The sequence below is a fragment of the Xenopus tropicalis genome, chromosome 2, assembly GCF_000004195.4.
Source record: "Xenopus tropicalis strain Nigerian chromosome 2, UCB_Xtro_10.0, whole genome shotgun sequence".
Lineage (NCBI taxonomy): Eukaryota > Metazoa > Chordata > Amphibia > Anura > Pipidae > Xenopus > Xenopus tropicalis.
The window spans coordinates 41,443,121-41,459,123 of NC_030678.2; the positions used below are offsets into that span (position 1 = coordinate 41,443,121).

Consider the following 16,003-nt stretch of genomic DNA (forward strand, 5'->3'; position numbering starts at 1 on the left):
AATTTTAACTTGAAAGACACTTCTCTGTCCTTCACTGTATATCAAGAAATTTGTGCCATGGGAACGTAATTGTGTTGTACAAAATTAAAAGCAGATGTTCATTGATGTGCATAATGTAATGCAAATGAATGTATACAATAATTTGCAGTGTACCTTGTGCACAAAATTATGTTGTCTGCCTATAACTTGTTCTAGACCAGTGCTGTCCAACTTCTACAGTGCCGAGGGCCGGAATTTCTCTAGCATACATGGTGGAGGGCCGCTAATGGAAGCCAGTTTTGACCACTCCCCTTTTTGAAACCACACCCACTTCAAACCACACCCATTTTATCACAATGGTGGTAGCACAGCAAAATCCCAAATGCTTGGTCCTTACTGTGGGGATATCAACCATCATTCATATGTGAAAGAATTATGTCATATTAAGATATACCCTTAAATTCCATATGCCTCCTCCTCCCCTGTGGATAGCACAGCAACCCCCAGTACATAATTACACACCTTAGGGACCATTTAATGGCTATTTCCAACTGCTAACAAACTCCCACAACAAACCCCTGCCAGGTTCACCTCCCACAAGCAGCATAGGGCAAGCAGAGTATGGCACACACAGGCAGAACTCTGCCTGTACTATGCTGCCTGTGTGTGCCATACTCTGCCTGTCCTACCCTGCCTGTGTGTGCCATACTCTGCCTTCTCTATGCTGCCTCTGTGTGCCATACTCTGCCTGCCCTACCCTGCCTGTGTGTGCCATACTCTGCCTTCTCTATGATGCCTCTGTGTGCCATACTCTGCCTGCCCTACCCTGACTGCATGTGCCATACTCTGCCTGCCCTACCCTGACTGTGTGTGCCATACTCTGCCTGCCCTACCCTTCCTGTGTGTGCCATACCCTCCCTGACCTATGCTGCCTGTGTGTGCCATACTCTACCTGCCCTATGCTGGCTGTATGTGCCATACTCTGCCTACAGTACCTATGTCTGAGGTGTGAAGAAGTGAACAATGGGAGTGATTACAGCCTGAGCCTGAGGTGTGAACACTGCAGGGGGTGAACAATGCAGGTATTAAAAGGTGTGAAAAACACAGGGGATTACATAGTTACATAGTTACATAGGGTTGAAAAAAGACCATTGTCCATCAAGTTCAACCCATCCGAGTAAACCCAGCACACAACCTATACTAACCAATCTATACACTCACATACATAAACTATATATATACAACCAGTAATACTAACTGTAGATATTAGTATCACAATAGCCTTGGATATTCTGCTTGTTCAAAAACTCATCCAGGCCCCTCTTAAAGGCATTAACAGAGTCTGCCATTACCACATCACTAGGAAGGGCATTCCACAGCCTCACTGCCCTCACCGTGAAAAACCACCTACGCTGCTTCAAATGGAAGCTCTGTTCCTCTAATCTATAGGGGTGACCTCTGGTGCGCTGATTGTTTTTATGGGAAAAAAGTACATCCCCCAACTGCCTATAATCCCCTCTAATGTACTTGTACAGAGTAATCATGTCCCCTCGCAAGCGCCTCTTTTCCAGAGAAAACAACCTCAACCTCGACAGTCTAACCTCATAGCTTAAATCTTCCATCCCCTTTACCAGTTTAGTTGCAGTCTCTGCACTCTCTCCAGCTCATTAATATCCTTCTTAAGGACTGGAGCCCAAAACTGCACCGCATACTCAAGGTGAGGCCTTACCAGGGACCTATAAAGCGGCAAAAATATGTCCTCATCCCTTGAGTCAATGCCCTTTTTTATACAAGACAGCACTTTATTTGCTGTAGTAGCCACGGAATGACACTGCCTGGAATAAGACAACTTGTGATCTACAAAAACCCCTAGATCCTTCTCCATTAAGGAAACCCCCAACACACTACCATTCAGTAGATAGTTCGCGTTTATATTATTCCTACCAAAGTGCATAACTTTGCACTTGTCAACATTGAACCTCATTTTCCAGTTTGCTGCCCAGTTTTCCAATTTTGTCAAATAATAAATTACATTTTTAAACAATACAGAGGGATTACAGCCTGAATCTGAGGTGAGAACCATGCAGGGGGCCAGTTAATCTCAGTACTGATACCATTTAATGCTTACTCAAAGGTAAGCCATCAAAGCAGCCAGACAGGTGGGGGGCCACACAGAGGGGGGTCGCGGGCCGCCAGTTGGACAGCACTGTTCTAGAGCATTGTGACTGGTGTTGGTTTTCCTATTGAGAGATGGACAACTCACTGTATGACTAAAAATTCTCATTATTATTGAACTAGAGTTTTATATTCCAGTAGCATTTTTGGGATAGAAGCATTAAAGTAAGATCAAGAAGAACAACAATTTGACATGTTGGAAGTAGAAATGCAGCAAGGGCAAATATTTCAAAAAAGGAAAAGAAACATTGATGGAATATAATTTTTATTTGCCCTTTTCAGCAAGGATTGGGTGTAGTTGGCTTATTTCCTTCACCACCTCCTCCACCCCCTCCATCACTACCTCCTCCATCACCACCTCCACCACCTTCTCCTCCACCATCACCACCCTCTCCCCCACCATCACCTCCTCCACCTCCATCACCACCTCCATCACCACCCTCTCCCCCACCATCACCTCCTCCACCTCCATCACCACCTCCACCTCCATCACCACCCTCTCCCCCACCATCACCACCTCCTCCTCCACCATCTCCTCCTCCACCGCTGTCACCTCCTCCACCATCTCCCCCTTCGCCACCACCACCACCACCTTCTGGACAGTTGTATGCTGGCTGTATAAGAATCTCACTTGCATGACAATCCCCTCGACACAGTTGGTGCCAGTAAATGCTAGTTCCCGAGTTAAGATTAGCATATCTGCAATTTTCATACCACCAACCACCACCACCAATGAAGGCACAGTTCATTCCAGACAAATCATTGTCACGATCATGAGTAGAAAATTTCATGTTATCATGTCCAGCTTCAGGCACCCCAGAAGTCATAGCATCTCCAGCAGTGCCAGAATATCTCCCCAGTCGAATTCGATAGCAATTTTGTTCTCCTTCCAGTGAGAAATAATCATAATTGGCTGTGCAGTTTTTACCAGCTGCATTTAACATCCGGAATCGTATCCTCTGCATTTTCTGGGAGGTCAGTAGATGAATATACTCATTTCCTAACCAGTGTTCACCTCTTGGGTCTCCAAAGCCTCTTTTATAACTCTCCCATGTAGCATCCCACATCTTCCTGTCTTTTAGACAATTTTTCTGGATGATGGTCCACCCTCCTTCTGTGCCAAGCACGCAATTTACTACTATCCTTCTCCCTTGAACTGGTTCTATAATATATAGACCACTCTGACCATTCTTTATTACAGAGCAGCTCTCTGGGTAACTTGTCCCTGTGAAGCAAAATGTGGAAACTTATTTATTATGGCAGCTACTGTTCATCTTTCATTGATGCCACATGTACAGTTTTGCAATATTATTATGCAATATGAATACCAAATTTTCTATTATATTTAAAAAGAAGAGAAAAATGAAAGAAACACATGTAGAGCACTGAAAATAAACTATTGAATATTGTAGAGTTGTTACGCAAAGTGCTAATTTGGATGCTAAACTGCACATTTTTAAACAGTACTCAAAAGGGTAATTGCATCTAGGTATACATGCTCCTTAGCGAATTGCAGAGAGCACCAAAGCATTCCTTCAGCCTCCTCTGCTCAAGATAAAGCTGGCCATACCCTAGCCAATACTATCTGCATAGGCAGATTCTGGAAGATTCTGATATCTGTGATCCCTCAGGATTTATTGATAAAATGGCCTTGACCTTGCATAAATATTCAGATGGTCGGTCAGCATGGCTGTGATTAGATAAACTGCACAATCAACCTATGGCCTGCTTAAAGGGGTGCTTCACTGTCAGGTTAACTTTTAGTATGCTATAGAATGGCCTAAATTTTCAACTGGTCTTCATTTTTTATTTTATATAGGTTTTTAATTATTTGCCGCCTTCTGACCTTTTCCAGCTTTCAAATGGAGGTCACTGACCCCGGAAGCCAAAAATAGTTTGCTTTGCGAGGCTACAGTTTTATTCTTATTGTTCCTTTTTATTTATTATCTTTATATTTATGCACTTGTCTATTCATATTCCCGTGTCTCTTTCAAATCGCTGCTTGGTTACTAGGTAAATTTGGACCCTAGCAGCCAGATAGCTGCTGAAATTCCAAACTGAACAAATTAGAAACCTCCACAGTCACTTCCAGATTATACCTGTGAAAACCCGACAGTGGAGCTGGGGGTGCAGAGCGGTGCTGGAGGGCAAACGTGACACACATGTCACACATAGTTAAAATTATGTCTTGTGCAGCTGTGTGCATGATGTCACTTCCGCAACCTGGGAGGTTGTTTACATCTAGTGCCTAGGGTGGCACCGGACCTAAATGCAACCATACATACATACAATCATAATATAAATGAAGGACACGTCCAAATTAACTACATGGCTTGATATTACTAAATTTTCTTCGAGCCCTGTGGGGCAATGAAAGAGATACAGAGACATACTCTAGTTTATTTAGTGTAGATACACATGTTTCATTGTTATTGTCTCTGTTCATGTGTTTTGTTTGTCTTTAAATTGATCAAAAAATGGAACACATGGTATCTGAGCATGAAGATATTTGACACTATTGTTCAAGGCGTGTACCTTAAACTTATACCTTAAACTTATGTCAGAGAATTACCAGATCACTGTAGTACTGTGATATTAAATAATATAAAACTATAACATTAAACTAATATGTGTGCAGAGGGCTGAATGCTGCTCACCAGGGCTTCCGGTTTGGTAATTACGGATTAGTTCCAAATGTACACCAGTTAGAAACTTGAGGTTTTCAATGGTCGATCCTGCAGACTTTTCCAATGTGTCCCCATGCACTAAACTTAGCACCCCAATAAGCAAAAGCAGCCATGGCAGATGCCCATACTTTCCCTGAACCCCTGTAATGACAAAAAATATAAAAAGTATATTATATAAATTAGTATATCATGTATATTACCATCATTAGTAAAAGGTAAATCAGACAGCTAAGTAACTGTAAGGACAATAAGGACTGTGACTGTGTTTTTTGTAGCTTCTCTGTGCAATAGCAGCCTATAAATTAAAAAATAACCACCTGCATTGAAGCCACTGGGAGCAACATCACAAGGGTCGGTGAGCAACATGGTGCTCACAAGACACTGGTTGGTCTGACGTTTGCTACTTGTCTAGTAACCTATTACTAACCTAACTAATCAGCAGGTAGCATTTACTGGCCAGCTGAGTTACTAAATGTGGGCAAACTATAGACTTATTTTTACATTACCCAATGAGAGCTCCTTACCCTCCATACCTATAAACGTCTCACTTATTTAATGTATACAGCATACATGGTAATGAACTCTCTAAGTGTACAGCATCCTATTGCAAAAGTTAGGTACTGTTTTAAGGTGTCTTAAAAACAAAGAAAATGTTTGTTACACACTTATGCATAAATATATATATATATATATATATATATATATATATATATATATATATACATCATCATATACAGTATCATATACAGCATAAAAAGGGGCGTTTAAGTAGAAAAAGTTCTAAAACCACTCAAACAAATTAGTCCCATTTATATAACTTTAGGCAAATATCTCAGCCTTCATTTTTTTGCATTGTAAACCATTTTATAAACCATTAACAACACTGAGTTGACTATAGGTATAGCACATCAAATACATCATCATATACAGTATCATATACAGCATAAAAAGGGGCGTTTAAGTAGAAAAAGTTCTAAAACCACTCAAACAAATTAGTCCCATTTATATAACTTTAGGCAAATAATTCAGCCTTCATTTTTTTGCATTGTAAACCATTTTATAAACCATTAACAACACTGAGTTGACTATAGGTATAGCACATTTACAGAATAAATGAATAAATTGACATTTATAACCCTGAGTTTCAGCTAAAAGCTGATAATTAAGAAGAGAAGAGAAGCATACAATAAATAATGTAACACACAACAGAAAGGACTGTATAAATCTAGCACTGTAACATAATAAAAGCTGTACAAGTGAACACCTTACCCATTTTGGTCCAGAAGAGCTGAGCTCAGATACTCAGTGAACCAGCAGTTCTATTTATACAGATTATGAGCACTAGGTGGGGGTATAATTGCTCTATCAGGACAGCTGGAAACCGAGATAAATGATATTTAATAACCAGGTGTGGCCAGAGAGATGTGAGAGCATACCATACTGCAGCTAGAATAAGATAAGGCTGCACATTGGATGTTACTTACGGGGACCAGAACCATTTTCCAAAACAACAGCAGGATGGCAAACATACCCTTTTTATTGTGTAAAGAAGCAGAGTAAGAAAAAATTAGGCTTCCTTCCATAAGAGAGGCATGGAGCAAACCAAGTGAGTTAAGGTGGCCAAACACATTAAGATTTTCTTTCAATATGGCCAGCTAAGTTGGATGGTATTGGGCTAATTCAAAAGTTTGGCTCTAGGGCGGTTTATTGGCTGTTCGATGCGGTCCCCGATCCGGCAGGAGAATCACGCCTGCCCAGTTGAGATCTGGACAATTTTAGGCCAAACATTAGTCAGTTAGGCATGTTGAGGGGGCCATAAATGGGCAGATGAGCTGCCAAATCGATCTGAAGGAGTCAAATCTGAAGCTGAAATCTGCCCGTGTGTGGCCAACTTTAAACAATGGCGAGATAGCATGGAAGCTGTAAACTTCATGCTGTGATTAAAAAAGCACAGAAAAAGATTGGTGCAGAAATGTGCCACACAAAGTACAGCACATCCCGCTGTGCATCATTCAGTTTCCAATAAAAGGGTGCAGTATAGAACATAGTTATTGCTGTACATATATAGTACATGAGACAGAGCACTTTCCAATATAATCAGTTGGGGCTGGTGTCCTGTGTATTGTGCAGCAATAAATATAACATTCTTATTTGAGTAAATGAGAAATCCGTGCAGTAAACAGAAAGATCCCACTCACAGAGGATGCACTTTATTAGTATAGGATAGTCAAATTAAAGCCAGCTTTTCCGACTCACAGAAGATGCGCTTTATTAGTATAGGATAGTGAAATAAAAGCCAGCTTTTTAGACTAATGCCACACTATCCCAGATAAAAGCAGGCCAAGAATCCATCCCTACATTCCTAGCTGCTTTCTAATATGCTTGCACCCGGAGCCTCTGCATTGACCTGGTTGCAGACACAGGAGTGAATTTAGGCAGAATACTGACTGTTTCTATGTAGAAATCCACTTTGTGTGTCACACTGTGGCACCGTGACCACAGTCACATGTTACGTGTTCAAAACTTTCATTGGAATGCAAGAAAATATATCACGGTTGTGGTGTACTATAGGATTGATATAACCTAAGTATCACATGTAAAATGTAATAAAACAAATGCTAGAATACAATTAGAAAAACATTACACATTCACCAATGCCACTAACTCACCCACTGATAGTTATTTGATTTTTTGATAATTGTACTGGTACTGCTACCCAAATTATATTATACACAATTTTGAAATCTGACATGGGGCTAGACATAGCCCAAATGCCCTTAGCCATGTGACTTTTGCTCTGATAAACTTCAGTCACTCTTTACTGCTGCGCTGCAAGTTAGAGTGATGCCACCCCTCCCCCCCCAGCAGCCGATCAGCAGAACAATGGGAAGGTAACAAGATAACTCCTTGACACCTGTATTGCTTAAATGCTCCCATACCCCACCTAATGGTAAATATGATAACAGCACTTCACTGTGTAGAAGAAACAATAGGTTATCTGAAATTAGTTCTATTGTGTAGCGCCGGCTTAACTTTCATTTTTTGGTGTTACTGTTCTTTAAATTTTCAAACCAAATAAATATAACTTCTAAAGAATCTCTTATGCAGCGAAATGTTTGGTGATCCTCTCACTATAAAGAGAGGACCCTGTACTAAGTGTGAGGGCCAGGAGTAGCCCCTGCTCTATCCTAGCCTGGCATACTAAACATTAAACCACTCCTGATGTTTTATTGCCACAGAGGTGCTATATAAGCATTAAAGGAGATAGGAGTGGGGTGGAGGTATAGTTATTCTTTAATTTTGCATGTAATCAATTGGAATCCATTATTCAATTAAAACCAAAACTGCTGTGGAACTAACTTGTAGCTTCAGCATTTTTTCATCTTCATGGAAGACTTGAATGACTCTGACACACCTATGAAATCTCTCGTGCAGCCTCCCACTAATTACAGGTTTAGCATCTGTTCTGAGCTACTCCTGTGCCCTATCTTATCTGTGCTGTAGTTTCCTCCTCCTAAGCAAACAGACCTGTCATACAGCGAGAGCTAGCCGGTCCTCCCTTTCAGCCGGATGCACTTATGGAAATTGCATTCTGCAGGGAACAATAATACTGTGGCCTGGGGTGATACTGTTCTGACTGCCTCCTAAAGGTGGCCACACACGTGGCGATCTGGCGATGTTTCGTGCGACCATTGGTCGCACGAAACATCGTCAGATCCGCCACACACCGTCAGGGCTGAAACAGCAGATAAGGAGGTAGAAACAATAGGATTTCTACCTCCTTCTGCCGATTCAGCCCTGACGGCAGATTTTGCTCAGGCGCCTTCTATGGCGCCCGATCAAAATTTTCTGACCTGGCCGATCGGCGAGTCGACCGATATCAGCAGCCTCCTGCGATACCGGTCGACTCACCGACTTGCCATACACGCACCGAATATCGTACGAAACGAGGTTTCGTACGATATTATCGGTGCGTGTATGGCCAGCTTAAGACAACAGACCTAATTCTGCCCCACCTCATTCCCTGCAATCATTACCACTTCTGCGCTTGGACCAGGGTGAGCATCACTAGTGCAGAGAGTGCCATCTAAGAGATACATTGGTTCCCTTGTCGCAGGTGACTAATCTCCCTGAAATGCTATACCACCAGCTGAAATGTAAATCGCAGGTGGGATGGCATACGTGGCGCAGCAATTTGCCAAAATTGTCGAAGTTGCCTCGAGTGGCAACTTCGCCGGTTGCGGCGCTGTGTATGCCATCCCACCTGCGATTTACATTTCAGCTGGTGGTATAGCATTTTGGGGAGATTAGTCGCCCGCGACAATGGAGATTTGTCGTGCAGCGACTAATCTCTCTGTGTGCCACAGCCCTAGTTACCAGGGGCAGCTAATTACAGCTATTTTCTCTAGCAACCTACAGCTATCCACACTTATATCAAAGGGCAGTGACTCATGGCAGCTAATCAAAACAAACATGCTATACATTTACAACACTACTGCCTGGAGAGGTCCCTGTGTAAGGTCGCTATAAGAATATCATTAATAAGGGGGAGAGCCAATCATAGCCCTGCAGTCACACAAGCACAGACAGGCTTCAGTTCCCTATCAGGTCAGCCTAGCTGCTGATTGGTTCCTATCCTACAGTGCAGTGTACTGAGAGCCACCGGCTCCCCAGCTCATCCAGAGAATTCAGCCAGCAGGAAGTGAGATGGATGGGCGGGGTTTTGGGCAAATTTCTCAATAAATCAGTTCGAAATACAACTTTTTTAGCACAATCCTTCTATATCTAGAGGAGTATAATTCTCTGGTACATTGTTAATTTTTATAGGATATGTCTCCTTTAAAGAGAAGAAGCTTTTGTTCTTTCATGCATCATTTAAGAAGGTTTTATCACCACGTCTTTTTTACTTTACATTTAGAAGACAATCCCCACAATTGTGATTGCGTGTTTTCATGGTTAGAAGTGGGGATTGCCTTATAGGTCACTTCTGCTCTTTAGGTGCAAGTCTGCTATGCATATTTACATAACCCACAGCGGGAGCCCTGGAATTACTGACACATTCAGGGTGGGGGTGCCTAAGTAGGCACTTTTGCACATGATTCATCAGACAGACTGGGTTCCTGCTGCAAATATGTACCTTTAATACATACGACTATTTGCTTCTTTTTGCAATTGCACTGCGCTGCTGTTTGTAAATTAGCCCTTCCAGCTTTATTGTGAAATATCAAATAACTATTCCAGGAAATCTGTGACAAGCCATAATACAATCTAGAAATAATTAAACTGAGCCAGAATATGCCCACTTTGGGTTTGAAAGTCGCATCTGGGATTGTCATGGTAACCATATAACTAAAAGTCCAATCCACATTTTATAAATAGTAACGTAATTGCATATAGAACACTAGCATCAGTTTTATAATTGCAGTAGATATCATTGTATTGGGAGTAAAAAAAAAAACAATGATTAGCTAGCTATATGCTTTTAAACATTCTTCACTAATAACATGAATATAAAAATTACTGATTTAACTAAAAGGACTGAAAATCCAATTTAATAAAAGCAGGTTACCTATAAATTAACTTTTGGTATGTTATTGAATGTTTTATTCTTAGCAACGTTTGAATTAGTCTTTATTATTTTTTATTATTGCTAAATTTTTTTAAAGGAGAAGGAAAGGTACAATCACTGGCAAGTGAAATTGTTAGGAACCCCCCAAGTAATTGTAATCACTTACCTGCTACCCTGGACCCGGGGTTTCTGTGAGTGAATGTTCCTTTTTCCTCCTTCTTCTATCTTTGCAGTACCGGGGCCCGACACATGCACAGTAGAGTGAAAATGCTGCTTTTATGTAAAAGTTTGGGTTCTCACTCTACTACAGTGATCCCTAACCAGTGGCTTGTGAGCAACCTGTTGCTCCCCAAGCCTTTGGATGTTGCTCTCAGTTCCCTCAAAGCTTATTTTTGAATTTCTGGTTAGGAGGCAAGTTTTGCCAGTCAACATAGGGGCTATCAAATGTCCAGTTACAGCTCCCATTGGAACCTCCAGGAACATATTTCATACTTTTCATGCTCTCCAAAATTTTTTTCATTTAAATGTGGCTCATGGGTATAAAAGGTTAGGGATCCCTGCTCTACTATGTGTGTGCTAGTGGTGCAAAAAAGGAAGAGGATGCTCACAGGTAATGGAAAAACACAAAACTGATTGAAATTTACTCACTTTAAGATGACAAAATTACAACACTGGTACAGCCAACTCATTTTCAAAGTTACATAATTAGTTAAATGGAGATTACCTGTGTATATTCAAAGGGTCTCAAGTATTACTAGTTTATTATTACTATTACTAGTCTGTCTAGCAACTCCAACATCTAGTAAATCAGTATTATGGTAAACGCTACTTCATAAAGAATAAAGAACATGACAAGCAACTCTGTGAATAAGTCGGGACACATACAAGAGCATTTCTAAGCCACTGGTTATGTCTTGTATTAAAGGTAAATCAGTGTTTAGGAAATGGAAAGGCCAACTGGCTGCCAGGCCATCCACAAATAGTGAGTGATCATGCAAGAAGGAGACTAATGAAAGGCGACCAAGAGACCCATGGCAACGCTGAAGGAGTTACAAGCCTTGGTGACTGAGATTGGAGCGACTATGCATACTGTTGCCCAGGTGCTTTATCAGTCACATATTTATAGGAGAGTGGCATAAAGAAAGCTGTTTCTATCTAAAACTCTCATGACATCTTGCCTACAGTTTGCCAGAAGCTACATGGGAGACTCTGAAGTCAGCTGGGAAAAGGTTCAGTGCTCTGATTAGACCAGAATTGAGCATTTTTGGCCATTACACTTAGGGGCCGATTTTACTAAAACTTGACTAAACATTTCCAGGAATGTCAGACAATTACAAAAAAAATTCCAAACTGAAAAAGTCAGCGCAGGAAAAAAGTCACAGGAACTGCGACTTTTTCAAGTTGTTGCCCTGAAAATCTTTTCAAATTGTCGCACAAAAACCAGTGTCAAAAATCCAAAACTTCTAGTTTCGAGGCAGCTTTTTTTTGAATATTCTTTCACTTTTTTTTTCTTAAATAAGTTAGCATTTGAGAAGAAAAGACTCATGTACCCCTAAGTGGGATGTTCCCAGACTGCGTAAGAACAGCATATGGTCTCCATCCTATAAATATGGGGCCTAGGTGAACAAAACTCCTTAGTTTGCCTTTATTCCAAGCCTTTATATCTATTACAGTCAGTAATTTAAAAAGAACAATGTCTATTGTTGTTATTTTACTTCCCCCCCAAAATTTTTTTGTAATGATGTAGCAATTTTATGATTTAAATAACTAAAATGTCACCAATAAAACCTAGACACCTTTTGATTTTTAACATATTGATGTAAAAAATAGGACCTGGTTGATTAATAATAAATCAGCCACTAAGGGGCAGATTTATCAAAATATGAGTTTAAAGCTTAACACAAAAAAATCATCCACACTCTATCCATTTCTATGGGATCTAAAAAACCCATAGGAATGAATAGAATGTGGGTAAGGTTTTATGTTTTAAGTTCTAAACTCACATTTTAATAAATCTGCCCCATGTGTATTATCGAAGCTACTAAATTGTAACATACAGTTATGCATAAACACAATTAAATTAATTCTAGTTCATCTCTCAGTATCTTTTCCCCTAACATATGGCCAGAAATGCTAACAAACAAAATGACTCACTTCAGCAGATTATGTTTTACATTCTACTTTATTGTCAGAAAAGCAGGATATACATCTATAAAGAAAAATGGCAAGTCACCCTAAAATTAGGAGCATTACTTCATTGTTTATGCCTCTATTTGCTCTAGAAAGAAAATAAAGTGAAAATCATTTATAGGACTGTATCAAACCCAAAACAAATATATAGGAATTCTATATTCAATTTTTGTTGTTGTCAGTGTAACGGGCCTTCTTGACCCATAAACCATAACATGGTACATTTAGCAGGCAAGAGAATTTAGAGGTCAGGGATGTGATTTTCTAGTAATTTTAACCAGCAATTAGCACAAGATGTTAGTGGCAATTTTAGACATGTTAGCACCACCAACTGGCAGGACTTACCTAGAGTATCCCACATATAGTCCATGGGTAGCCAAGCTACAAGTAGACTTTTATACTGAAGTCACTGATGTTAAGCTGGCCATACACGTGGCGATCTAACGATGAGGATTTCTACCTCCTTCTGCCGATTCAGCCCTGATGGCAGATTTTGGTCAGGCGCCTTCTATGGCGCCCGATCAAAATTTTCTAACCTGGCCGATCGGCGAGTCGTTCAATATCAGCAGCTTCCTGCGATATCGACTTGCCGACATGCCATACACGCACCGAATATCGTACGAAACGAGGTTTCGTACGATAGTATCGGTGCGTGTATGGCCAGCTTTAGTATACCTTTAAGTTGCACAAATCCAGTGGGGCTAAATGTTCCATAACAGTCCAAAGGGCATTGCTTGGAGGAATACTGTTTTCCGGGCCTCCCTTCATTACTGAAAGATTGTTTCTTTTCCTTAGAGTGGTTTCCAATTCCAATAATGAAGATCAGGAGCCATTGTTCTAGTGCTCACTTTGCTAACAACCCCCTCTTAGTACTCACTATGCAATGATTCTAGGCCGAGAATCTGCTCTTTGTGACATTAGCCTTAAAAGAACAGTAACACCAGAAAACGAAAGTGTATAAAAGTAATTACAGAAGGATGTACTGTTGCCCTGCACTGGTACAACTGGTGTATTTTCCTCAGAAACACTACTATAGTTTATATAAACAAAGCTGCTGTGTAGCAATGGGGGCAGCCATTCACAGGAGAAAAGGCACAGACACATAGCAGATAACAGATAAAACACCATTATATTCTAAAGAGCCTATCTGTTATCTGCTATGTACCCTGTGCATTTTCTCCTTTTTTCCAGCTTGAATGACTGCCCCCATGGCTACACAGAAGCTTATTTATATAAACTATAGTTGTGTTCCTATAGCAACCACATCAGTTTTACTATTGCAGGGCAATAGTCCATTATATTTTAATTACTTTAGATCACTTTATTTTTTTGGTGTTACTGTTCCTTTTCCCTAACCCTAATAATCTTCTGTAGCCATTGCCTATATTAATTGTATGTTTTCATACAAAGACCTAATTTACATATATTTTACAACTTGTAACATTTAATCATACTCATACACTTTAGGAGACAGAATATATCCTTCAGGCCAGTGCTGGAACTACATGACCATGGGCCCAGGTGCACATGGTCATGCATCAAGATAAAAATCTGGTGCAAGATGCAGTACTGTCCGGTGCAATAGAGCTCTGCCCATTTGTGCAAAGAGTTGTGTTATGCAAATTGTAGTGGGGAATGTTATAATGTGCAAAAAATTGGGAACTCCTTTATCTCCTATTGCTTCTAAAGAAAATGTATGTTATATGATAAAAATAACTGTATTGGATTTTTAAAATATTAACGTCTTTTATCCAGCTCTAGGCTTTTTTGATAACAGACGCCATTAATGTACAACAAACATGCCGTAATATGGCTAGAATAAATCCAGCTGGACATACTCTTGTCATTCCAGACTGTATTACTATGTCATAAACCTTTTACTAAATCTGTTAAGTGTCCATATGATATTAAAGACATCAATTTGTGAGCATGGAATAATGTTTTTTATATATTTTTTTTATATTTAGTGTTCCAAAGGGCTCTAAACCAAGGTCAAGACTAGAAGGGGGTGGTCAGAAATATTGAATATACTATATATACTAACAAAATATTGCTTAACCTTTGCTGCTGCTGGCAGCCAGATACAAACAAGAGAAGGTTAGTTAATATGGTTAGTTAATATTTCTGTAACATAAAACTAAAAACCTGTCAGTGTCAGGGTTACATTTTTCAACAGAGCACAAACATTTCATGAGCTACTTTTTAGTGTTACTATAAAGACGTTCATCTTCCACAAGCCTGTAGAGCTGTAGACCATAGTGGCATAAAACAGCTTAATTAGAAGATGATCAGCCCATAAGCCTCTATTACAAAGTATAAAACAAGGAACCCTTCACACTAACTGAATTTTATGTTTTAATTATAAAAGAAATTCCACAGACAAGGTTCATCCTTTTTTCTTCCTAGGACACAATGGTGATTGCCCTTGTTATCCTCCTTCATCTCAACCATTTGTGAAAGGCTTTCAGAGAAAGGCCAGTTGGTACATGTGGGAGGTAATTTTTGCAGAGGTGCCAAGGCAGTTGATAGCATGCAGTCAGAAGGGCAATCTGGTAATAAATCTCCTCAGTTCCCAGCTGAGCTGCCATTTATTTGCTGTTTGCATTCTCTGACAGATTATTAAAAGGGTCATAAAGGATCACAGACTTTTTCTTTTATTTTTATCCAGTAAAACTGTTACATAAAAGATCCTGTTTCCAAAATATAAATTAAATCTGGTTTGGCTTGCTTTGGTGTAAATAACCTTATATTTATACAGGTACATGATCTATTATCCATAATACTTGGAACCTGGGGTTTTCCAGATAAGGGATCTTTCCGTAATTTGGATCACCATATTTCACATCTGCTAAAAAAAAACAAGAAATAAACCCAATATGATTGTTTTGCCACCAGTATGGATTCATGCATCTTAGTTACCATGAAGTACAAGGTACTGTTTTATTACTACTGAAAAAAGGAAATGATTTTTAAAAGAAGAATTAGAATTATTTGCTTGAAATAGACTCTATGGGAGATGGCCTTCCTGTGTGCATGCAGGCTGGGAAGAGATGGCAAATAGTGGACATTCACTCATAGCTAAGGTAAAACGTTTGGCCACAATTTTTCCCACACAAAGAGGAGCAGTACTTGGAGAGGAAACCCACAAGCAATTAGCTGGTTAAGTGCAGTTAAAATAAAAAAAAAAATGCAAATATCTGATAGGTTACTGCTGTAAAGTAATATTTCAACTTGTTACTATAGTATGTGGGAATTTAGATATGCAGTTAGTACTTAAAAAGAATGCCTTTAGACTTACTTTTAATTTATATTAACCTTTCTTTTCATGTTTAACAGACTTTATCCATACTGCCTGTCCATCTCAGTATTTACAATTATTATTATACTATTAGCCAGTCTCTGC

General features: G+C 39.8%; 1 protein-coding gene across 1 annotated transcript; it reads right to left on the reverse strand.

The window, feature by feature from the left end:
- Positions 1-2,432: 2,432 nt before the first annotated feature.
- On the reverse strand, positions 2,433-6,162 carry LOC116408594 (fibrinogen-like protein 1-like protein). Its single transcript, XM_031896200.1, has 3 exons — positions 6,111-6,162; positions 4,812-4,982; positions 2,433-3,379 (listed from the first exon to the last, which is right to left on the reverse strand). Exons 1-3 carry the CDS (start codon positions 6,112-6,114, stop codon positions 2,433-2,435), a joined length of 1,122 nt encoding a protein of 373 aa, XP_031752060.1. The 5' UTR covers positions 6,115-6,162.
- Positions 6,163-16,003: the final 9,841 nt, after the last annotated feature.